Below are 24601 nucleotides of genomic sequence, written 5' to 3'. Positions count from 1 at the left end.
ACTTCCACTTGCTAAACGTGTAACCTAAACTCACGTATTACATACATTATTTTGCACGCAAACATTACACATACAGGAACGACAACAACCAGATGTGGTGGCTCACACCAGAAACCCCAGCACTGGGGAGGTTGACACTGAAAGACGCTGCAAGGTAAGGCCCTGTCTCAAACAGACTGTTTTAAAGGGCTGGAGAACTAGCTCAGTGGTTAAGAGCACCTGTTGCTCTTACAGAGGACCCGGGTTCTGTTCCCAGTACCCACATGGTGGCTCACAACCATCTGTAACTCCAGTTCTAGGAGATCCCATACCTTCCTCTGAACTCATGGGCATCAGGTGTGCATGGAGTACATACACATAAATGTAGGGAAAAGTTATAAAATAAATCTAAAACAATAAAATTTAAAAAGAATGGAAACATAATCCTGTAAAATAGTACTACTTCCTTAAAATTTTCAATATTAAAGATTTTATAAGCATGAAATGTTAATGTTAAAACTTTTAACTGAATCTACTTAGGATTTTTATTATTTTTAATTGACTGTGTTTTCATCAGGTCGATTTATGCATATGAGTACAGGTGCCTAAGGGGACAGAAGCATCAGATCCCCTGAAACTGGAGCTACAGACAGTTGTGAGCCACCTAATGTGGGTACTGAGAACTGAACTTAGGTCCTGGGAAACAGCAGCAAGTGCTCTTAAGCACTAAACCATCTCTCCAGCCCCCAGCTTTTTTTGGGGGGAAGGGGGGGGAGGCAGGTCTTGATCTAGAGCCCTAGATGGTCTAGAACCCACTATGCAGTCTAAGCTGGCCCTGAACTCTGGGGAATGTGCCATATACTTGGCCTGCACCTGTTTTTATTGTCGGTGATAACAGAACAAAATAAATGGAAACAGAACTAAGAAATCATTTAAAACGCACATGTATTCTCTCTCTCTCTCTCTCTCTCTCTCTCTCTCTCTCTCTCTCTCTCTCATAGTTATAGCACAAAGGAATTATGTATCAAGCGACATGATCCACTTAACCCCTCGAGTCCCGAGACACTATGTTCTTTGAGTGAAAAGAGCATTACAAAGTCATAAGACAGGGTAAGAACTTCACAGAAAACGATCAATGCCCACTTCTTCTGCAAAACTTCTAATGGGACAGTGGATACAGAATACCGATGAGGAGAATGCCAGAGGCTCACTGGAAAAGGAGAAAGAGTGAGAACGAACCGAAACAAGTACATATTCTTGGAAGGAAAACAGTCATTCTCAGCTGGAGAAGTCAGACATGCAAGGATAAGGACCTGAGTTCAAACACCCGGCACCCAGATAAAAGCCATTTGTGTTCATGTGCATCTGGAACCCTAGTCCAAGGGGACAGAGACAGGATCCCCGGAGCTCACTGGGCAGTGAATAGGAGAGCACAAGGTTCAGTGAGAAACCCTGTCTCAAAAAAGATGATATGGAGAGAGCTGGTGGAAAACACCCACAGACCACCTCCAGCTTCTACAGGCAGCTTACACAGTCATTCTCACCTCTATTTAATATTTTATAAAAAATCTATACCCAGTTGAAGGTAACCAAAGACATTTGCTCATAAAGAAAAGAGAAGAACAAGCTACAAACTCAACAGACTCTGAACCACAGATCCTTAAATTCGCTGCCCAAGAATTCTCCACCTACTGTACCGGGAGGTTCTGATGAAGAACTTCCCAATCTGAACAATGGTCAGGATGTTCAACACAGCCAAGTCAGCCATTAACCTACCAGACTCCGAGGATGACAGCAAGCTCTTCAGCACACAGGTCAGGCATCTCAAACCGTTCACTGTCGGCTAACTTGATTTCATTCAGAACAGTATCATCGTTGAGCTCAAGATTCTGGCAGAACACAGAAGAAACTATTCAAAACCAAAACTTAAATTAATTCATTCATGCAACAGACTGCGAAAGGAGATGACATTCATGTATGGGGTTTTTGAAGGGAGGCTGGGATATATTATTTTTGTTTTGATTTACTTTGGAGTTTTTATTTTTGTTTAGTTTGGTCTGCTGTTTTGTTTGTTGTTTGCTTTTAAAACAGTGTCTCACTATGCAATCCTGGCTTGCCCAAACTCACCAGGTAGACCAAGCTAGCCTTAAACTCACAGATAACTGCCTGCCTCAGCCTCCTGCATACTAAGATTATGAAGGCATGTAGCACCATGTCCAGCTTAACACACCATTTTACTTCTTAAAGATGATATAGTGTCTGAATATGGTCTTGTGAATACACAGTGGGAACCTAAGTTGTGAGAAGGTTTGCCATGTGCACCTCAAGACCTCAGTGGAAATGACAAGGGCAGAGAATGACAGCTATCACCATGGACCCCATATGCAAAAGCACCTCTGCTGCTATAATTCCCACACATTCTCTTGCTCATCCTTATAATAATAATAAACAACAGATCTGGATGTCAAAAATACTACTAAAAATACTTCTAAAGAAAATCATGCCAGGTGGTGGTGGTGGTGGTGGTGGTGGTGGTGCACGCCTTTAATCCCAGCACTCAGGAGACAAAGGCAGGCCAATCTCTGAGTTCGAGGTCAGCATTGTCTACAGAGCAAGTTCCAGGACAGCCAGGGCTACACAGAGAAACCCTGTCTCAAAAAACCAAAAAGAAAAAATAAAAAGAAAGGAAGGAAGGAAGGAAGAAAGGAAGGAAGGAAGGAAGGAAGGAAGGAAGGAAGGAAGGAAGGAAGGAAGGAAGGAAGGAAGGAAGGAAGGAAGGGAGAGAAAATCAGAGAAAACCTTGGCAAGCTTGAGATAGGCAAAAAGTCCCTCATTAAACAAACAACAATAAAAAAAACAATTAGAGAAAAACAATATAGATAACTATCAAATTAAAACTATCTGTTCATAGGGAGGGGCTGTCTCTAACGCTTTGGCTGGCATTTGGGAGCATATTCCTCATACTGGGTCACCCTGCCCAGCCTTAATGCAAGGGGAGGTGCTGAGTCCTACCAAAACTTGACAGACCATGCTTTGCTGATGTCCATGGGAGGCCTGCTCCTTTCTGAACAAAAATGGAAGAGCAGTAGATGGGAAGCAGGGAGCAGAGAGAAGGTGGGAGTGGAAATGGAAGGAGAAGAGGAAGGAGAAACTAGGGTCAGGATGAAAAATAAATAAATAAATTTAATAATAAAAAAAAAAAAAAGAACTATCTGCTCTTGGAAAACACGGTTGATAAGATGAAGGCCAAGCTCCAGATCCAAAGGATCTACTGTGAAGCAGGCATCTGAGAAGGGGCTCTGCGCTGGGCATGGTGGTGCAGGACCTTAATCCAGCACTAGACCAGGGAGGCAGAGCAGACAGATACCTCCGAATCCAAGGTCAGCCTGATCTAAATAGTGGTCCCAGGCTACCAACTGACACCCTGTCTCAAAAAGCAAAATTACTAGAAAAAGAAAAGCCAGGGCTGGAGCCAGGCGGTGGTGGCGCACGCCTTTAGTCCCAGTACTCAGGAGGCAGAGCCAGGCGGATCTCTGTGAGTTTGAGGCCAGCCTGGTCTACAGAGTGAGATCCAGGACAGGCACCAAAACTACACAGAGAAACCCTGTCTTGAAAAACAAACAAACAAAAAAATAGAAAGGAAGGGAGGGAGGGAGGGAGGGAGGGAGGGAGGGAGGGAGGGAGGGAGGGAGGGAGGGAGGGAGGGAGGAAGGAAGGAAGGAAGGAAGGAAGGAAGGAAGGAAGGAAGGAAGGAAGGAAAAAAAAAAGAAAGAAACAAAGAAAGAAAGAAAAAGCCAGGCCTGGAGAAATGGCTCAGCAGTTAAGAGGATCTAAGGGACTTTTAAGAGACCAAAGTTTGAGTTCCAGTGGCCATATCAGGAGATTCACAGCCTTCTGTTATTTCAGCTCCAGGGGATCTGATACTTCTGGTCTCCACAGGCACCCACATTCACATGCACATACCCACTGGCAGGCAGGAGGCAGACAGACATGCATGCACTTGTGTATGAGCGTGTGACTGTGACTGTGTTACTGTGTGACTGTGACTGTGTGACTGTGTGACTGTGACTGTGTGACTGTGTGACTGTGTGACTGTGACTGTGTAACTGTGTGACTGTGACTGTGTGACTGCGGGTGCAGCGTGGCAGCTGTGTGAGTGTGTGACTGTGTGACTGTGACTGTGTGACTGTGTGAGTGTGTGACTGTGTAACTGTGTGACTGTGACTGTGTGACTGTGTGAGTGTGTGACTGCGGGTGTAGTGTGCCAGCTGTGTGACTGTGACTGTAACTGTGTGACTGTGACTGTGTGACTGTGTGACTACGGGTACGGTGTGGCAGATGTCCCCTCCCCCCATGATGGAATGTGTCCTTTCAAACTCTAAGCCAGAATAGATCTTTCCCTCCTTGAAAACTTGTAAGAGAAAAGTCCTGAGAATTTTGACCTGGACGTGAGGACACAGACCTTACCAAGGGTTCTCACGCAGTCTCTTCTCATCCACTCAGTTCCTGGGATAGTCCCTACTGACACTATGCTATTCAACTGCGTAACTCTGACCAACCTACCTTGGTTAAGTATTCCTGGGGGGTGGGTGCTGGGCTGAACTCACGACTGGAAGGGACGTCCTCTTCTCTCCTGACATCTAGAATCAGCTGTGCCACGTAATTTTCCTGGAATCGTGTCCTTTTCCCCAAAGCTCCTGAAAATTAAAATAAAATCCTACCTGTAGATCTGCCAAGTCATAGGACAATCGTGATGACTAATATTTTCAGAATAGTTTTCTGCATTCATGTATGAGAAACTTGAGACCCAGTGATATTAAAAATGACTTCCTGAAGCTAAGGAATTAAGGTGCCAAGGCTCAAACCCAGGATTCCTGACACTAGATCCTCAATCTCAATCCCTATTTTTGTTTATTTTTTAGTCTCTTCTGAAAAAGGTGACTTATTAAGTACTGCATACACACACATACACACTATATCCATAAATGTGTGTATGAATGACACCCATGGAAACACAGAGGTGAACACTCGTCATCCCTCGCTCAGGACCACAGGCTCCCCACGTTAGAGCCAGCACTCAGTCACTGCCTCGGCTTCTGAGACCCAGGCGAGCACTCCATCTGGTTTCATACAGCAGTTTTTCTTCATGTCTCTGAAATAATATGCTGCAGAAGAACTATTTTCAGACCACTTTGAAAAGAAGCAAAGTTTCAACATCCACTCTCTGGAAAATGTGGGGTTACAAAGACTAGCCTAAGAAAACCACTTCCTATAGTGAGATGACTCTGCCTCTGAGTTACTGTCATCCCCATGAACATGTCCTGCTCTGGATGGCCACCAAAGTGGCTTAACAGCTCACTTTTTTATACTAAGTCCACAGCTGGGTGGAAAAAAAAAAACATAATCTGGGTCTCATTTTTTATCTGGGAGCACACTTCTATTTCTAAGTTCTTCACCTCAACTTTGGGAAAAAATAAAAAACTGTAATGGCTATTAAATATACCACCAGTTAAAGCTGAACATACAAAGCACTGTGTCATTAATATTTAAATAATCCCCCAAAAGTCTCCTAGAACAAAAATATTTGAAAAAAAAATCTCTGAAATGAATCTCACAAGTTTATTACATGTAACTATATTTTCAAATACAGACAAGACTCCAAGTTATTCATGGCAGTATTCCAAAAATTATAAACTAGATAGTAATAACTTTTCTCACACAAACACTGTAATAAAAGAAGGCTAAGATCCCACAGAGCCATATTTGATTCACAGTACACCTAGAGGATTTTATCAATTAACATTGACTCGATATGAAGCACAGAACGCCAGGGCTGAGAACAGACCTATGAGATGATCCAGGCCTAGCATGGGACAATTGTGTCAGTCACTGAATGCACAGGCAGGCGTCATTAGTTCATTCATACTGAACGTCAACTATACTGTAATAGATTGGGGATAGAGCGGCACGCAGTACAATAGCACTTGGAAGAGACAACAGAGGATTCAGGAGAAATTCTGTAACTCATTCATTCTTTCAGCATATACATACAGTGTATGTCTGTACAGCTTCAGAGACTGACCTAACTAAGGAGAGGAGGAGGGATAAAGAAAATGACAGACACAAAAGCTGAGATCAGACGATCTGGGCTCTAGGATGCAGAAGCCACGGTACCCTAGATGCTCAGCATGTTTATTATATGCAGTTGGGAGACAGGGTGGTTATATACAGATAAACAAGGAGGCAGGGTTATTATATACAGATAAACAAGGAAGCGGAGTTATAATATACAGATAAACAAGGAGATGGGGTGGTTATATTCAGCTAAACAAGAAGGCAGGGTCATTATGTACAACTGAAAAAGGAGGCGGGGTTATTACATACAGATAAACAGGGAAGAAAGGTTATTATAGATAGCTGAACAAGGAGGCAGCCTTAGCTACTCTGGGCAGGCACAGGCTCTGTAGGGGAGCAGTCTGCAAGCTGTAACCATCTGGGCAGAGAAAGCTACGATGGACATTTTCTGCAGACACGGTCAACATTCACACTAGGACTTGAGGAAGGCTTTGTCATTGCTTCTGAGCCTCATCCAGGAAAGACTCTGCCACCCCCACGGGGCTGAGGCATCAGTCCCGAACATGGCTGTGCCCTTGTCAAATAATACATATTCACTCATTCACTCAGAACTTCACTTGTTCCCTACAATACTGAGTGCCACTATATTTCAGATGGTATTCTCATTCTCTCTATTTCTTTTATTTCTTTATTTGATTTGATTTGGTTTTTCAAGACAGGGTTCCTCTGTGTAGCTCTCTCTGGCCATCTTGGAACTCGCTCTGTAGCCCAGGCTGGCCTTAAACTCAGAGGTCCCCCTGCCTCTGCCTCCAGTGCAGATTAAAGGTGTGCGCCACCACACAGGGCTCAGACAGTACTCTCTACCACTAAAGACACACCTAAGAAATGCAATATGGAGTGTGGAAAAAGACAACATGAGGCATTTACAGGAATGGGCAATGCACGGGGCGGGGGCTAAACTCGAGAGTCAGGAAAGGCTCCCACGGTTCACACCAGAACCAAATGGTCTAAGGTCCAGTTATGTACTACTGGCTGCTATTACTACCAAATATTTCACTAACTTAGAACGAGGAATGGACTCTATGAAAAAAAAAAAAAAGCATGTAACTCCAAATTTGTTTGAAAATACAAACTTTAAATAAAATCTTTTAAATGTATTGTGAAATAAAAAATCGATAGGCTCTAAAATTTAAATACTAAGCCAGGCAGTGGTGGCTCACGCCTTTAATCTCAGCACTCGGCAGGCAGAGGCAGGCGGATCTTTGTGAGTTCGAGGCCAGCCTAGTCTACAGAGAGAGATCCAGGAAAGGCACAAAGCTACACAGAGAAACCCTGTCTGCGGGGGGCGGGGGGAATTAAATACTAGACCAAGTATGGTAGAGCATCCCAAATTCCAACACTAAGGAGACTAAGACAAGAGTATCGGGAGTTCAAGGCCTGCTGGGCTACATAAAGAAAAAACTAGAAATGAAAGGTTATAAATGCAGCCCAACAAGTTTGCTTTTTATCCTGTGATCAGTCTAGTTCTACATTAAAAAAAATAAATAAATAACCAAAAGGAATGGAGATGGCTCAGCCAATAAAGGATATGCCTCACAACCAAAAAGACAAAAAACAAAAAACAAAAAAACAAAAAAAAAAAACCTCAAATGCCGAAATACAACACAAACTGCCAACATACATACTAGCTTTTTTGTGAAATTAAATCAATTACCTGTGAAAAGTAAAGTCTTACCTGTCAGATCAACCTGTAACCTGCTGATGTCTTTAGCAGTATTGAACCGGTCTTTTGCTTCTTTATATTCATAATAATATAAAAATACATGTGCACATTCCAGATGGAATTGAATAGCTAAAAGTCGGCCTGAATCACCTTCAAATAAATTCTCTAGTTTCATCACTGTGAGACAAAAGATGAAGCATTAAAAATTAACATGAGTAAATGTAGAGTCCCAAAATAGTGAGGTATACATTGCATGGTTTAAGTTTTAAAGAACTTTAAACACATAAAAGAACACAAACACAACAGTAGTTAACAGCTAGCATTCTCTGAGCACTTATATGCTCCAAATAGGCAGTTAAGACCATATACATTGCATTCTGCACCTACACACTCAGTCCTAGGAGATGCTGTTCATAGCACTGATCCCTCCTAGGTGCCTGTCTTAACCATCCTATAAAAACATGGCCAGAAGCCGGGCGGTGGTGGCGCACGCCTTTAATCCCAGCACTCGGGAGGCAGAGCCAGGCGGATCTCTGTGAGTTCGAGGCCAGCCTGGGCTACCAAGTGAGCTCCAGGAAAGGCGCAAAGCTACACAGAGAAACCCTGTCTTGAAAAAACCAAAAAAAAAAAAAAAAAAAAAAAAAACCATGGCCAGAAATATGGGAACATAAGATGTTGATACAAGGTGTCAAACCAACCTGAAAACTAAACACCATGGAAAATCTGAAGAAAGGGAAATTAGCTGAGTTCATTTCATAGAAAATATAGACTTTCTCCCTTAAGAATGGAAACATACATGTGTGTGAAAATGAGTATCAAATAGGCTCCTACACATACATCACATACACACACAACACACAACACACACACACACACACACACACACACATGCAAACTAATTAATTAGTGTAATGTAATTTTTAAAATGTTTAAATAAATAAAGCAAGGGAGAACAATAACCTAGCAACAAAACATCTGAGATAAAATGACTATAAAAATTAATTACATATACTAATGAGCATAGTACTATTACACACACCAGGGTTCAAGATTTCTCATATAGCAGGATGTTCATCCAACTGGTACCCCAAAACAGTATTCTCTACTACACGTCCTTGACATGCTGTTCTCTAAACTGTTTTCAGCAATGGCTTCGTCAGCTTTTGAGAAAGCAGTCTGTCAGAGTGAATGCCAAATGAAAGCATGGGAAATGTGCTTCAAGCATCCGAACGCTGGTGACGGTTTTCCAACATTCGAGCTGAGAGGAGTCTACCTCACTGAGAACAAGAACCACTGACAGGAAAGCGGTCTATACCTCCTGCAGCCAGCACACTGCTGTCACACAACTGCAGCAAGGGCTCAGAGACAACCGAAATACGTGGCATGACCAACCCCACTGACCAAGTCTACCCCAGGTAAAGACCCTAAGAGTCTCATTGTGATTTCACCTACGGTAAATACATCAGAGTCACTTATGATGAAGACAGCTCCCCACGCTGCTCCATCCTTTCCTGCACAATCCTGGACCTCCACTGCCCACCTGACTTCCTCTACTCTAGCCACAATGACTTTCCTTTGGACCTTCGGCCAATTATACTCTCTCAGGTCAGGGAGCCTTTATGGTTTACAAAGGTCCGGGTTTCTGCATCAGTGATGCAGGCTGTCTATCAAGTCTATCCCATCATCCACACACTAAAAAGACAGAATCTCACGTAGTTCAGGCTGGCCGCAAACTCTTGTAGTTAAGAATGTAGATCCTGAACTCCTTCAACTCCTAACCTTCCCTCCTCCACCTCCCAAATGCTGGTATCACGGGCATGTGCCACCACACCAGGTTTATGAGGTGCTGGGATTATATCAACGCTGGGCAAGCACTCTACCAACGCACCTACATCTCCAACTCCACTACACAATCTTTACCTGAGTCTACTATAACTCGAAAATCTAGCTGTGGGCAGGAGAGATAGCTCAGCCTTTAAAGGCTAGGCTCACAACCAAAACTATAAGAGTTCGGTTCCCAGCGCCCACAGCTGTCCCTCTAGCCACCAAAAAAACCTAGATGTAACATTGCCAAAAAAACGCTGAAAAAAAAGTGGGTTTTGTAACTTATTGGGGGAGGGGAGGTGACCTGACTTTACTTGGCAGCAAAATTTGACATGAGTGAGAAAATGGAACTAAACTTCCAGACGACATCCAAGTGCAGGACAGGGGATGGGTACAAATGTGATGATTTGCTACTTCTGGAAACCAGGTCCTGCCTCCTTCCCTGAAAGTCTACCTTCTAGGATCAAAATCTGGCAGAAAGAAAAGGGAAGCTGTCCAAAGGTTTCATGTCTGTCAACAGAGCACTAGGTGAATGAACTATTTACATATTACAATACTATAAACAAACAGTAATGGGATTCACACAGCAGGTACAGTGGTGCGTATCAATAATCACAACTACTCAGGAGGCTGAGGCCACATGAACCACATGTGGAGGACCACATGAACACAGGTTCAAGACCTGCCAGGGTGACACAAGAGAAACTATGTCCAGAAGAGACAAAAGGCTCTGAGTGAAAACTTAATAAAAGCATGAACTAACAGTAACAGTAAAAAGCAGTAAGCAGCAGTAACCTGGAATCCACCACAGTTAGTGCTCAAAAATGTCTAGTTAGTGTGAACACATAAAGCCTTTCGAAGGTGATCCTAACAAGTCAGAAACCTACTGTCTCAAATTCTAGCTCCTCCCTCCCTGTTCAGGCCCATCACCTAACACCCGCATTCTGCCCTAGCCATTCTGAATACTGGAACTGCCCACTCCACAGCTATGCTCTAAGTATGTGGTCCTTGGTACACACACCGCACTCCCAATCTAAGTCTGACAGCCAACATTCCTACTTGTTCCTCAAGATTTAATCTAAATAGCGACTACTTGATAAAACTTCTGACATCAAAGTTCAAACTAATCACATTGTCTAGCTTGTGTTTTCCTACCAGTATTTCAGACTCTAACTCACCAAGTTCACTGATATCCACAGCACGTAGCACATAATCATTCAAACAAGTCTTTTTAGGTCTGGAGATGGGGCTCAGGGATTAAGACAGTATGCTGGCTTGCAGAGGACCTGAGTGAAAGGCATGGAGCTTTGAGTATAAACCCAGCATTCAGCAGGCTGAAAAAAAGGATCACACAAAGTTGTGGGCCAGCCTGATCTATACAGTAAGCTTGAGGCCATCTAAACTACAATGCAAGATTCCACCTTTAATTTTTTTTTTAATCCACTTATTTTATACTCACTGTTAAATGACCTTCAGCTCTCACAGAGTTACAAAAAGTATGCTAACATGGCTAAAAACTTGGAGCTGAAACCACACAAAGATGCAACAAAGAAAGAGAACTACAGACCAATCTCCCTCATGAACATTGATGCAAAAATACTCAACAAAATATTGGCAAACCGAATCCAAGAATACATCAAAACAATTATCCATCACGACCAAGTAGGATTCATCCCAGGAATGCAAGGATGGTTCAACATACGAAAATCAGTCAATGTAATACACCATATAAACAAACTGAAAGAAAAAAAAACACATGATCATCTCATTAGATGCTGAAAAAGCCTTTGACAAAACCCAATACCCCTTCATGATAAAGGTCTTAGAAAGATACAAGGAACATTTCTAAACATAATAAAAGCAATTTATATCAAGCCAACAGCAAACATCACATTAAACGGAGAGCGATACCACTAAATTCAGGAACAAGACAAGGCTGTCCACTCTCCCCATATTTATTCAATATAGTACTAGAAGTTCTAGCTAGAGCAATAAGACAACAAAAGGAGATCAAAGGGATACAAATTGGCAAGGAAGAAGTCAAACTTTCACTATTTGCAGATGATATGATAGTATACTTAAGTGACCCCAAAAACTCTACCAGGGAACTCCTACAGCTGATAAACTCCTTCAGTAAAAACTCCTACAGCTGACAAACTCCTTCAGTAAAGTGGCAGGATACAAGATCAACTCAAAAAAATCAGTAGCCCTCCTATACACAAATGATAAAAGGGCTGAGAAAGAAGTCAGAGAAACATCACCCTTTACAATAGCCACAAATAATATAAAATACCTTGGGATAACACTAACTAAACAAGTGAAGGACCTTTTTGATAAGAACTTTAAATCTCTAAAGAAAGAAATTGAAGAAGATATCAGAAAATGGAAGTATCTCCCATGCTCATGGATAGGTAGGATTAACATAGTAAAAATGGCAATCTTACCAAAAGCAATCTACAGATTCAATGCAATCTCCATCAAAATCCCAAGACAATTCTTCACAGACTTGCAAAGAAAAATACTCAATTTCATATGGAAAAACAAAAGACCCAGGATAGCTAAAAGAATCCTATACGATAAAGCATCACCATCCCTGACCTCAAACTCTGCTATAGAGCTATAGTAATAAAAACAGCTTGGTACTGGTATAAAAACCGACATACGGACCAATGGAATCGAATTGAAGACCCTGACATTAATCCATGCACATATGAACACCTGGTTTTTGACAAAGGAGCCAAAAATATACAATGGAAAAAAGAAAGTATTTTCAACAAATGGTGCTGGCATAACTGGATCTCAATATGTAAAAGATTACAAATAGATCCATTATCTGTCACCATGCACAAAACTCAAGTCCAAGTGGATCAAAGACCTGAACATAAATCCAGTTACACTAAACTTAATAGAAAAGAAAATAGGAAACACTCTTGAACGCATTGGCACCGGAGACCATTTCCTAAATAAAACACCAACAGCACAGACCCTGAGCACAACAATTAATAAATGGGACCTCTCGAAACTGAGAAGCTTTTGCAGGGCAAAAGACACAGTCAATAAGACAAAAAGACAGCCAACAGATTGGGAAAAGATCTTCACCAACCCCACATCTGACAGAGGATTGATCTCCACAGTATATAAAGAACTCAAGAAACTAGACATCAAAATACTAAACAGTCCAATTAAAAAATGGGCTAAAGAGCTAAACAGAGAATTCACAAAACAAGAACTACAAATGGCTGAAAGACATTCAAAGAAATGCTCAACATCCTTAATCATCAGAGAAATGCAAATCAAAACAATTCTGAGATACCACCTTACACCTGCTAGAATGGCTACGATCAAAAACACCAATGACAGTCAATGTTGGAGAGGATGTGGAGCAAAGGGAACACTCCTCCACTGTTGGCGGGAATGTAAACTTGTACAACCACTATGGAAATCAGTATGGCGGTTTCTCAGAAAATTAGGAATCCAACTACCTCAAGACCCAGCCATCCCACTCTTGGGCATATACCCAAGGAATGCTGATTCATACCATAAAGATACATGCTCAGCTATGTTCATAGCAGCACTATTTGTAATAGCCAGAACCTGGAAACAACCTAGATGCCTGTCAATGGAAGAATGGATGAAAAAAAATGTGGTACATAAACACAATGGAGTACTACTCAGCAGAGAAAAACAACGAAAGCATGAAATTTGCAGGCAAATGGATGGAACTAGAAAAAAATCATCCTGAGTGAGGTAACCCAAACCCAGAAAGACAGTCATGGTATGTACTCACTCATAAGTGGATTCTAGATATAAAATAAAGAACAATCAGACCACAACCCATAGAACCATGGAGGCTATATATATAGCATGGAGGTCCCTAGGATGACTGTGGCTTATAATAAATTTCGGTTTTACTCAATCATTGAAAAAAAAAAATAGCCAAATGAATGGAAACACATGAACTATGAACCAAAGGCTTAGGGGCCCCCAGCTGGATCAGGCCCTCTGAATAAGTGAGACAGTTGATTGGCTTGATCAGTTTGGGAGGCAACTAGGCAGTGGGACCAAGTCCTGTGCTCATTGCATGAGTTGGCTGTTTGAAACCTGGAGCTTATGCAGGGACACTTGGCTCAGTCTGGGAGGAGGGGACTGGACCTGCCTGGACTGAGTCTACCAGGTTGATCGCAGTCCTCGGGGGAGGATTTGCCCTGGAGGAGGTGGGAATGGGGGTTGGACTGGGGGTAAGGGGAGGGCGTGGGAGGGGGAGAACAGGGGAACCCGTGGCTGATACATAAAACTGAATGGTATTGTAAAATAAAAGAAAAAAAAGAAATAAAAAAAAAAAAAAACTTGGAGCTGTACTTGGTGTGGTGTGCAGAGAGAAATGTTAGCTATACTATTACTAGCTACTAAAATCTGGACCAGAATTTTCTTGGCGAAAAACAGCGGGAAGAGAGAGAGGGTTTGAAGCTGGGAAGCCCAGGCCATGGTTCTGTTGCTGAAGCAACTTCCCTGAGTCTTGACTTTGTCAAATGAGCTGGCTGGACAAGAAGATCTCTACAGGGCCTTCCAAACCAAAGATTCAGACAAGGATAACTGGTACAGGAATGGAAACGGAGACAGATATGGAACCCTTGGGGAAGAACTAACAAGATTCAAGAACCAGCTGGATATGCAGACAATGGAAGACACTGAGTCAACTGTGAAAAAAGATTTCAGCTCTGGAAGACTCAGGCTGATCCAATAGACATACATTTATTATTTTAATACTATGTTAAAGTCCTCTGTGGAAATTCATATTCATGGCCTTCTGGACCAAATGTCAATCAGTAAATATAAAACATGAGCTAAAACCAAAATCTCTTCCCATGAGATTTGTTTAATGCTGTGTTAAAATGGTATATTTAATAACACATTTCAAATTACTAAAAAATATTTTCATCACTGACTACATCAGTCTTTGGCTGTGAGAACAACCTAACCCAGGGTCACACAGCTGCTGGGAGAAGACACTAGAGAACTTGCTCACCAAGTATTTTCACCTGTTTCTTCTTAGGCAGTGACTTCATGAGTTCATCTTCAAATTGCAATATTCCACCTCATGCCCTACATGCAATGCATTTTCAGTATCTGATCCAAAAACAACTGCTGTGGGCCTGGAAGTGGTCTCTACAGAACTGTGGCTGCATTCAGTACAACCTCCCAAAGAAGGCCCCATGCTGTGCTGAGGGACATACTTTTCAAGCCTCTAACCTACTCCTTTCATAAATGTGACAGGCCCAGCGAAGCGATGCTTCGGCTGCCCTAGGCTCTGCTTCACTGCATTCCAGTGAAGTAACATTCCTGGACAAGAGTAAGACAATCTCAGCTGTTCCCAAAACCCTCTGCTTATGTCTTACAAACTGAAAAAATTCCTGCCAACTTTTGATGAACCTTCAAGGGCAATATTTCAAATATAACATTCTCCTCAGGACATTGAATGGTATCTCAGTTATAACTAACTGGTCAATATTTGGGTCAGATCCAAGAATAAAATATTTTTTAAATAAAATTATTTATGGAATATTACAGACCAATTTAAATATGGCTAAAATGTCTAATTATGTCAAATCACCAATTTGTGACTAGATAAAGTGAAAAAATGTTGATTATCTAAGAAGATCACGTTGTGAAATATTATTTTAACTATGCAAAGATGTGTTACTTAGTTTATGCTACAGAACATGACTTTAACTGTGCAAAGATATGCTATTTTTGTTTATGCTGCATTTGCTTAACTATGAAAAGACGTGTTGCATTTGTTTTACTTTGCCTGCCTATGGCACCTGACTGGTCTAATAAAGAGCTGAACAGCCAATAGCTAGGCAGAAGAGGGATAGGCGAGGCTAGCAGGCAGAGAGAATAAATAGGAGAAATCTAGGCTCGAGAGAGGAAAGAACGAGAGAAGGAGGAGAGAATGAGGGACATGCCTAGGGCAGGACGCCAGACAGATGCCAGCCAGCCTGACACAGAGAAGCACTGAAAGTAAGACATACAGAAGTAACAAAGGTCAGAAGCCCCGGGGCAAAATGCAGATAAAGAGAAACAAGTTAAGTTAAAAGAGCTAGCCAGAAATGTGGCCTAAGCTAGGCTGAGTATTCAAAACTAGTAATAAGTCTCTGTGTCATGATTTGGGAGCTGGTTAGTGGCCCAAAAGAAAAAGCCTGGTACAAGAGCAACATAAAAGTACTTGGTTGCAGGACAAAGCAAATGATGTGCTTGAATCCACTGCAGAAACACCACAGGCACTGAGGATGAGTCACCTAGAGTCAGATTTCCAATTATCTCAGTTAACCATTCCTGATTTTGAACTGAATTTTAACTTCTAGAAAAAAACTAACTCCCTCTGAAACATACCATATGGTTCTAACCTCTCAAAAAGATTGTGTTCTCCCCCCTCGATAATGAAGGGTATTCCTTACAAAGATTAGTCACAAGATATGGTACAGATTTGGCAATAAATACAGGTGTATATAATAAGGGACAATATGGAAGGGGAATAAATGTAACTTTATAAAAACTACACCAAATTAGGTTTGCTTTAAAAACAAGAACAACTCCTAGTAACAACACCTGGCCTTTCTCTCCAGCCATCAATCTTCCACAAAAGCATACTGAAGTGTAAGAAATTAAATAACAGCCTTTGGAGTACAATGCAATGGTCATTTTATAAAATTAAATAGTGGCCTGGGTTCTTGTAGAATTTTGTTTCAAATGCTATCCTTGTCCTCCAGGAAAACCATCTATGACATTCAATGCATCCCTGGCTTCACGAACTACAAGGCTGTTCCCTTGCTCTGCTCTTTCACAGAGAAACCTCACTTCACTTCAAAAACATAATGGCATAGACCAAGAAAGACCAAGTTTACATAGTGCTCACTTGCTAAAAACAGAAGATAACACACTGCCTGATAAATATGAAGCATGTCCTCATTTTTTCCAAGCTCTATCTTATCCTCCATTCTGAAGAGAATGTCACACCTAAGCAGCACTACTGAGAAGATTCGAAGGCCACACATTAATGTAGGACCTGTTTTTCCCATAACTTCTATGATTCAATTAACTCAAAAACCTTTAAGGAGACGGAGGACAGTCATTCCCAGGGATCAGCACCACGACAACCCCCCCACCCCCAGCCCCCGCTGCCAAATTTGCTAGCTGTTAAATATACAGACGTCTGCTGCTGTCATTCCATGTTATCCAAAGGCATTACTTACTTTAGTCTAGGCACTACCCTAAGTAGACACAATTAAGTCAAGTTCTTTTAAAAAGAAAATAAAATAATTGTTCAGTTTTGTTACTTAAAAAAATATTGTCGGGCTGGAGGGATGGCTCAGCGGTTAAGAGCACTGACTGCTCTTCCAGAGGTCCTGAGTTCAATTCCCAGCAACCACATGGTAGCTCACAACCATCTGTAATGAGATCTGGTGCCCTCTTCTGGCCTGCAGACATACATGCAGGCAGAACACTGTATACATAATAAATATATAAATCTTTAAAAAAAAAAAAAAAATATTGTCAAGGTTAGAAAGATGGCTGAGTGGTTAAGGGCCCTGGCTGCTCTTCCAAAGGACCCAGATTCCCAGCACCCACATGACAGCTTATAACCTGTAACTCCAGTTCCAGAGGATCCAATGCCCTCTTCTGACCTATGAGGACACCTCACACATGTGGTGTATGTATATACATGTAGACAAAACTCCCATACATAGATTCATTTAAATATGTACTATTGTACAGAAAAGCAAATTAATTGGTTTTGGTTTTATTATTTAGTTTTGAAGCAAGATTTCATTACGTTGTCCAAGTTAGGACAGAACTTTTTAGGCTCAAGAGATTATCTTGCCTCAATCCACAATCGTACTCCAGGTCCATACCATTATATTAATCTGCTATCTCAACTCAGGTATAAGTTCCAGGGCAGAATAACTGTCAACATATATACAACACTTAGGTTCTTGTGGTTTAATATTTTGTTACTTGTTCCACATGTTGACATCACCTAAAATCCTCAAAAAACATAAAGACTTGGTACAAACACATAAATAAATCAATTTTTATACTGACTGAATATATTTTCTTACTTTCTTTTTAACTCATGCATAGATGTCCATTTTATCTAAATTAGCACATGTTTATGTATTTCTGTCCTAGAATAAAACAAAAATTGGGAAATTAGTTTTAACCAATCACCTAGTTTGGCAAAATTACTATGTACACTACAATCCTGCCCACTACATGCTAGCCAGTTGTGTGATATTTTGAATGCATTCTGATGCTCTGGAGACTGACAAAAAAGTTTGTTTTGAATCAAAGAGCAGAGCTAGCTACTAGCTGACCAAAATTAACCATAGAGTTTTTGGAGGACTGATGACAGATAGGCACAGGAAGTAATAGGGTAGGACTGACAGAGGTCCTGGCCCTTATGGATGGATGAATGGGAGAGAGAGGAGATCACTGGTCACTTTGATGCCGCTATGCTCATTCGGGTTCTTATCCCAATATCTGACTCTTGAGTTTCTATTGTTAAAAAATAATTAGATAAATGCATCACTAGCCTAGCTTATTAATATACAGATCAAAAAAAAATCCAGGAGATTCCTGCAGTTATGATAGATGCTTTCATGAATAATCAGTGTCTCCACCAAAGCTATGGCAACCACCACTTCCTTGACTCCTACTAAACACATCCACACACACATTCACATCCACACTACATTCAGGACAAGAAAGAATATGGGCTTTGGAACCAGGCACAGCTAAAAATCAAACCACAGAAATCCATTACTAAGTTCAAGTTCATTTGTATTCAAGTACTCTTTCACACCAAAAGGTTTGCTTTTGCTTTTGTTTGGCAATTTAAGATTTTATTTTTCATTTTAATTACACACACACACACACACACACACACACACACACACACACACGAGTATATGCACATCAGTGCAGGTATCTGTAGAGACCAGAAGAGACTATTGGATCTCCTGTGAGCAGCCACTGTGTAGTGAAAACTGACTTCAGGTCCTCTGGAAGAGCAGCCAGGGCTCTTAACCACTGAGCCACCTCTCCGGCCCTGTTGGGCAATCTTTGCAAGAAAAGCCACTCTGCAAGCAAAGGGAGCCTGGCAGCAAGTGTCAAGGTGCCTGCAGCTCTCCTCTCCTCGAAGGCTTTCCTAGGAAACGTGAGAGGAGCCAAGGGCAGCACAGTGGGAAGCAGTGGCAAGCATGTCTGCTTTGCAACTCTGGGAAAGGTCAGTCGTCTTTAGGAGAATTTCTGTTCAACATCATAAACTATTAAAACAATAAAACAAATGTAAACCTGCCTCCTGCTGTCAACCGCAGTAAAATGTATGTTCTATCAAATGTTTTTAAAATGAAGCTTTTCTTCTGGTTCTCCATAGGAAATAAAACAATTTCCTAACCTGGGTATAATTTAGCTTAATTTACTTCAGCTCCAGTTAAGCCTTTTAAAAATGATAATAATAGCCGGGCGGTGGTGATGCACACCTTTAATCCAAGCATTCAGGAGGCAGAAACAAGCGGATCTCCGTGAGTTCGAGGCCAGCCTGGGCTACCGAGTGAGTTCCAAGAAAAGCAACAAAGCTACACAGAGAAACCCTGCCTAGAAAAAAACCAAAAAAAAAAGATAATAATAAATGAAGTTTATGTTTGTTTCCAATACAATTTCTTATACTAAAAAACAGAAGAAGATATTAAAAATATATCTTTAAGTAATTTGTGATAAAAATAACAGTAACCTACCCGGGCAGAGTGGCATACACCTTTAATTCCAGTATGCAGGAGGCAGGGGTTGGCAAATCTCTGCGTTTGAGACTAGCCTACTCTATATAGTAAGGTCCTTTCTCTTATAAACAAATAAATGAATAAATGAGAGTGACCTACATAGAGTGCCTCATCTTTCTAAGCAGGTAATAGAAACAAAACTGATCATCTTTTTTTTCTTTTTTAAGACGGTCTAACTACATAGCAATGGCTGCCCTAAAACTCACTATGCTGACCAGGCTGCTCTTAAACTCATAGAGATCCCCCTGCCTCTGCCTATTAATCCTCTGAGCCGGGAATAAAGGTGTATTCACCATGCCTTGCATGCCCTTGTTTCTTTTGTTGTTGTTTTGTTTTGCTTCAAGACAGGGTTTCTCTGTGTAGCTCTGGCTGTCCTGGAACTTCCTCTGTAGACCAGGCTGGCCTCACGTAAGGTCCTAGGCTTTGTCTCCAATACCGCAGAGAAGAAAAAGAAGGGATTCGGCACTCGGACCCCCGGTAATTCACGAGTACCCATCCAGAAGAAAAAGAAACAACTCTAAACAAGCACAATTATCAGTCAAAAAATAGATCAAATGAAACATCTCAGACAAGAAATTAGAATGGGATACATATACATATCAAACAAAAATCATCTAAGCTGGGCACAGTAGCGAGCATCTATAACGCAGGCTGAAGCAGGAGGATTATGAGTTTGAGGCCAGTCTAGAATTACACAGTGAATTCTAGGCCAGGCAGGTCTGCACAGCAAAACCTATCTCAAAAACAACTAACCAGCTGAGCAGGTAAAGGTGCTCACTGTGGGAGCCTGGCAACCTGAGCTTGAGTCCCAGCTTCCACAAAAGGTGGAATAAGAGTGTCTAGTCCAAGTCAGGCATGGTGGTGCACGCCTTTAATCCAAGCACTCAGGAGGCAGAGGCAGGCGGAACTCTGTGAGTTCGAGGCCAGCCTGGTCTGCAGAGCTAGTTCCAGGACAGCCAGAGCTACACAACAGAGAGATTCTGTCTCCAACCAAAATAAAAAAAGGAGAGAAAGAGTATACTCTAAAGTTGTCCTCTACCTTCATATGCATACATGTTTGCACATGTATACAGTAATACAGATGTTTTAAAATCTGCTACATACCTTGATCAATACAGCTTTCAGCAAGAGCAAAGAGCTGAGGCGAACGCTCCTCCAGCAACTGCTGGTGAATATTCACATATCGCAAAGTCCACCACGGCAAGCTCTAGAAAAAAAGCACCAAAGAAGCTGAAATTAAGAGACACATAGGTGGCCAGACGGTGGTGGCGCACACCCTTAATTCCAGCACTAAGGAGGCAGAGGCAGGCAGATCTCTAAGTTCAAAGCCAGCCTGGTCTATAGAGCGAGTTCTAGGACAACTAGAACTGTTACACAGAGAAATCCTGTCTCAAAAAATAAAAAGGGGGGGGGAGGAAGGAAGGAAGGAAGGAAGGAAGGAAGGAAGGAAGGAAGGAAGGAAGGAAGGAAGGAAGGAAGGAAGGAAGAGACTTAGGAAAAACATGTAAAGTGAGACTAATTCTCGGAATATTTTCACGCTCATGAAACTTATTCCTAGATAAGCTTAATCATCCATGCTATGCTCTCAACAGGATCAAAACCCGCTGCCATGTCTCCATTCATGCTTTCTGAAGACACTTCAGACTTACCATCTCCCCTAAAATGACTAAGACAAGCACCCTGCTCTGTCATGGCACTCCATTCCCTTCACAACCCAAGTACCAACAACTTAACTGAGGTATGGATTGAGCACACAGCAGCTTTTTCTTTAATTCACTCATGCTTCTTCTTGCTTATCAATACATCCTTATTAAGGAAGAGAACAAGGACCAGGGAGAAGGCTCAGCAGGTAAGAGCAATAGCTCAGACATGAGGACCTGAGAGTTCAAATCACCACCACCCACAAAAAAACACCACACGTAACTGTGACTCAGAACTGTGGAGCAGAGTTGGGAGGATCTCAGGAACTCAGCAGTGGGCCTAGCAGAAACAGAACTTCAGTCAAGAGAGATTCCTGTCTTGAGGAAATGAGGCAATACAAGACATGTGACATTCTCCTCTGGACGCCATGAATCACACAGGTACCCATACACACACACACACACACACACACACACACACACACACACACACACACACGATAGATTAGATAGATAGATAGACAGACAGACAGACAGACAGACAAGAAAGAAGTAACACAACAAGAAGAAGTAATACACCAGTATATGCAGTACACATCTGCACCCTCAACACTGAGGGGTAGAGACAAATGGATCTGAGTTCAAGGCCAGCCTGATCTACATAGTGAATTCCAGGACAGCCAGAGCTACACAGAGAGACCCTTTCTCAAAAGCAAAAACAAAACACAATGAAGAAAGACACCTAACACTGACCTCTGGCCTCTACAAACATACACAAACACACACACACACACACACACAGTCTCCTCTTTTACTCCTCAATCCTACCTTCCTCTAGAAAAGGCCATAGCAAAGATTAATAATATATGTATCTTCTGAATGTATTCTTGTCTATATTAGTATACCTGTGCAAGTCATAATACATCTTTTAAAGGTGTTATCAAGTATGAGTAGATACTGAGCCATCTAAGTTAAAGGTAGTCAGGCAGATGGCTCATACCCACAAGCTCAGCACTCAGGAAACAGAAGCATGAGACAGACTCACAATCTTAAGTTAGCCTTACCTACCCTCTGATTTCATCTAAAAAAAAAAAAAAATGAACTGGTACCCTCAATGTGTAAGAAACTAATTTTTCTGTTTCAGTAGTAGTAGCTGCTAACAGATCATGCTTAGCTATCAAAAGCATTTTACTTGAATTTATTATCTCATTTGATTAAGGAGTGCCTTTCTCACAGACCTGGTGTAGCAGGTCTGCTGAACTCTTGGGAGACTGAAACTGAAGGATCCAAGTTCAAGGCCTGCCTGGGCAATTTAGAGAGATGGCTGGAGGAGCAGCTCACTGGTAGAGCCTAGCACGTTCCAGTCCCTAGGTTTGATCCTCAGCACCACAGACAGGGGACGGATCCCCTTCCAATCAGGTACACACACCAGTGTAACTAAGGTCACAGATGAATTTCTGACTTCACAATGAAATCCTTTAAATGACTAATGCTGCTTTTAGGTCCATGGAAGGAAAGCAGCATTATCCAAAGAAGGAAGTTTCAAATCATTTTATTTTAGCTGAATTCCCAGAGGCGCTTCCTCACTTTCCTCTCTTCCGGTCACTGAGGCTAGTGAGGTCAGTCCACATTTCAGTACCTCCCCTTATCTGGCATCAGGACAGAGTCAGGCCTGGCAGCTTACTCCTTCCCTTTCCAGACAAGGGAATTCAGCTGCCTCCGGTCCAAAGGACTGAGCTGTTAAGAAAACATATGACCTAAGGCACTGGACTCTTTAAAGTCATTCTAAGATTTTAACTCTGAAGTGAGCGTCTACAATAGGTAGAGCTTTCCCTTCAGCACTATTGGGAAATACAAAGGCCTGTTTTATTTGCTACGAAGTACACAGCAGAGAAACTGAGTGTTGATAAAAATGAAAACTGACAGCCTTACCTCCTGTGAAGGCACTCACTAGTCAATACAGGCTGACCGAGAGGTCTCCCTAGTCCAGAACTTTCTCCATGGCAGAGTCGGTAAAACAGTCAAAAAGGAACTCATCTGTTTGAACTTTCCTCTTTTTTTTTTTTTCAGTGCTAGGCAATGATCCTCAAGCCTCACCAGGCTAGGCAACTGTGAGTTAGAGAGATCACCCGGCCTAAGTTCACACAGCTGAGGAGAGATGGCGAGAGAACTGTGGACTGATATCAAGGCTGAGACTTACTCAGCATGTACATGTTATTAATTCCAGTCTATAGACTGAGCAGAGAGGGTGGAAGAGGAGAGTGTGTGTCTTTCATATGGATCCACAAATATCACAATAAACACCAGGATACATTTCTTTAAGGAGATGATTCACTCGAAAATTAATTGAAAATGGCGCTGTTATTTAACCCATGGGCAGAGCTTGCCAAATGGGTGCAAGGCCCTGGGACTGCTCCTCGTGGTTGAAATAACAACTTCAAAGGCTGAAACAGCCTTACATAAGTATGTGATGCCTCTTTACCTTTTAGGAGAGAACGGTCTTAGTAACATCATTGAGAGAATCACATAGGGGCTGAAGGGATGGAGCATCGCTTAAGAGGTTTGCTGCGCTTGCAGAGCACTCAAGCGTGGTTCCCAGTACCCATATCAGGTGGCTCACAGACCACTGAACCTCAGTTCCAAAGGGACTCAAGACCTCTGGTCTCCTGTGGCTTGTGCACTGCATGACCCATACAAACACATATTTAAAAACACAATCTATAAAAAGAGGGAGTATTAGCCGGGCGGTGGTGGCGCACGCCTTTAATCCCAGCACTCGGGAGGCAGAGGCAGGCGGATCTCTGTGAGTTCGAGGCCAGCCTGGTCTACCAAGTGAGTTCCAGGAAAGGCGCAAAGCTACACAAAGAAACCCTGTCTCGAAACAAAACAAAACAAAACAAAAAGAGGGAGTATTGTAAATCTTCATCATGCCATGAAGGGATGGAGAGAAGGCTGGAGATATGGCTCCAAGATTAAGAGAACTAGCTGCTCTTCCAGGGGACCTGGCTTTGATTCTCAGCACCCATAGAGTGGCTAAGAACCATCTGTGGTTGCAGTTCCAGGGAAATCTGACACCCTCTTCTGGCCTCTGCGGGTACCAAGCATGCATGTGATGCACACTCACAGAGGGTACATGTAAAATCCGGAGTGAAAGTGTGTTATGTGACATGGCCACGGCCATGTCAGAGACTCCAATGCCTTAGACCTATGGAAAATGGCAAAGCCTTCCCCTAGCCTGTGTGAGGAAGTTGATACCATGTGTAAAAAACGTCCATGGTAACTTTCTCCCACACCCCGCACCCATGTCCATGCTTACAGCCTGAAGACTGCTTCCCCTACAGAGAGCGCTCCTACAGATATCAGCTGAACCCGCCCCCTGCTCAGCCACACATAACAAATATGCTGAGCTTCTAGAGAGCTGCAGCTTCCCATGGTGCAGACATGAAGGCAGACAAAATACCCGCACACATAAAAATAAATCGGTTTTTTTGGTTTTGGTTTTTTAAGACAGGGTTTCTCTG

At 42.1% G+C, this 24601-nt stretch overlaps 1 protein-coding gene across 17 annotated transcripts in view; it reads right to left on the bottom strand.

Annotated features, from left to right (window-relative positions):
- The window catches only part of Ttc27 (tetratricopeptide repeat domain 27), a 181625-nt gene that overhangs the window by 99993 nt on the left and 57031 nt on the right, over positions 1–24601 (bottom strand). For all 17 annotated transcript variants that reach the window (XM_076559521.1, XM_076559522.1, XM_076559517.1 and 14 more), the window contains 4 exons: positions 20545–20647; positions 7790–7954; positions 4543–4676; positions 1756–1868 (listed from right to left, as the gene is read on the bottom strand). In XM_076559521.1, coding sequence (XP_076415636.1) covers positions 1756–1868; positions 4543–4676; positions 7790–7954; positions 20545–20647 — 515 coding nt within the window. The remainder of the gene's footprint in view (positions 1–1755; positions 1869–4542; positions 4677–7789; positions 7955–20544; positions 20648–24601) is intronic.

This window comes from Peromyscus maniculatus, chromosome 22, assembly GCF_049852395.1.
Source record: "Peromyscus maniculatus bairdii isolate BWxNUB_F1_BW_parent chromosome 22, HU_Pman_BW_mat_3.1, whole genome shotgun sequence".
In the NCBI taxonomy this organism is placed as follows: domain Eukaryota; kingdom Metazoa; phylum Chordata; class Mammalia; order Rodentia; family Cricetidae; genus Peromyscus; species Peromyscus maniculatus.
Note: the sequence above shows the minus strand (reverse complement) of the source record. Positions and strands in the feature narration are given on the sequence as shown.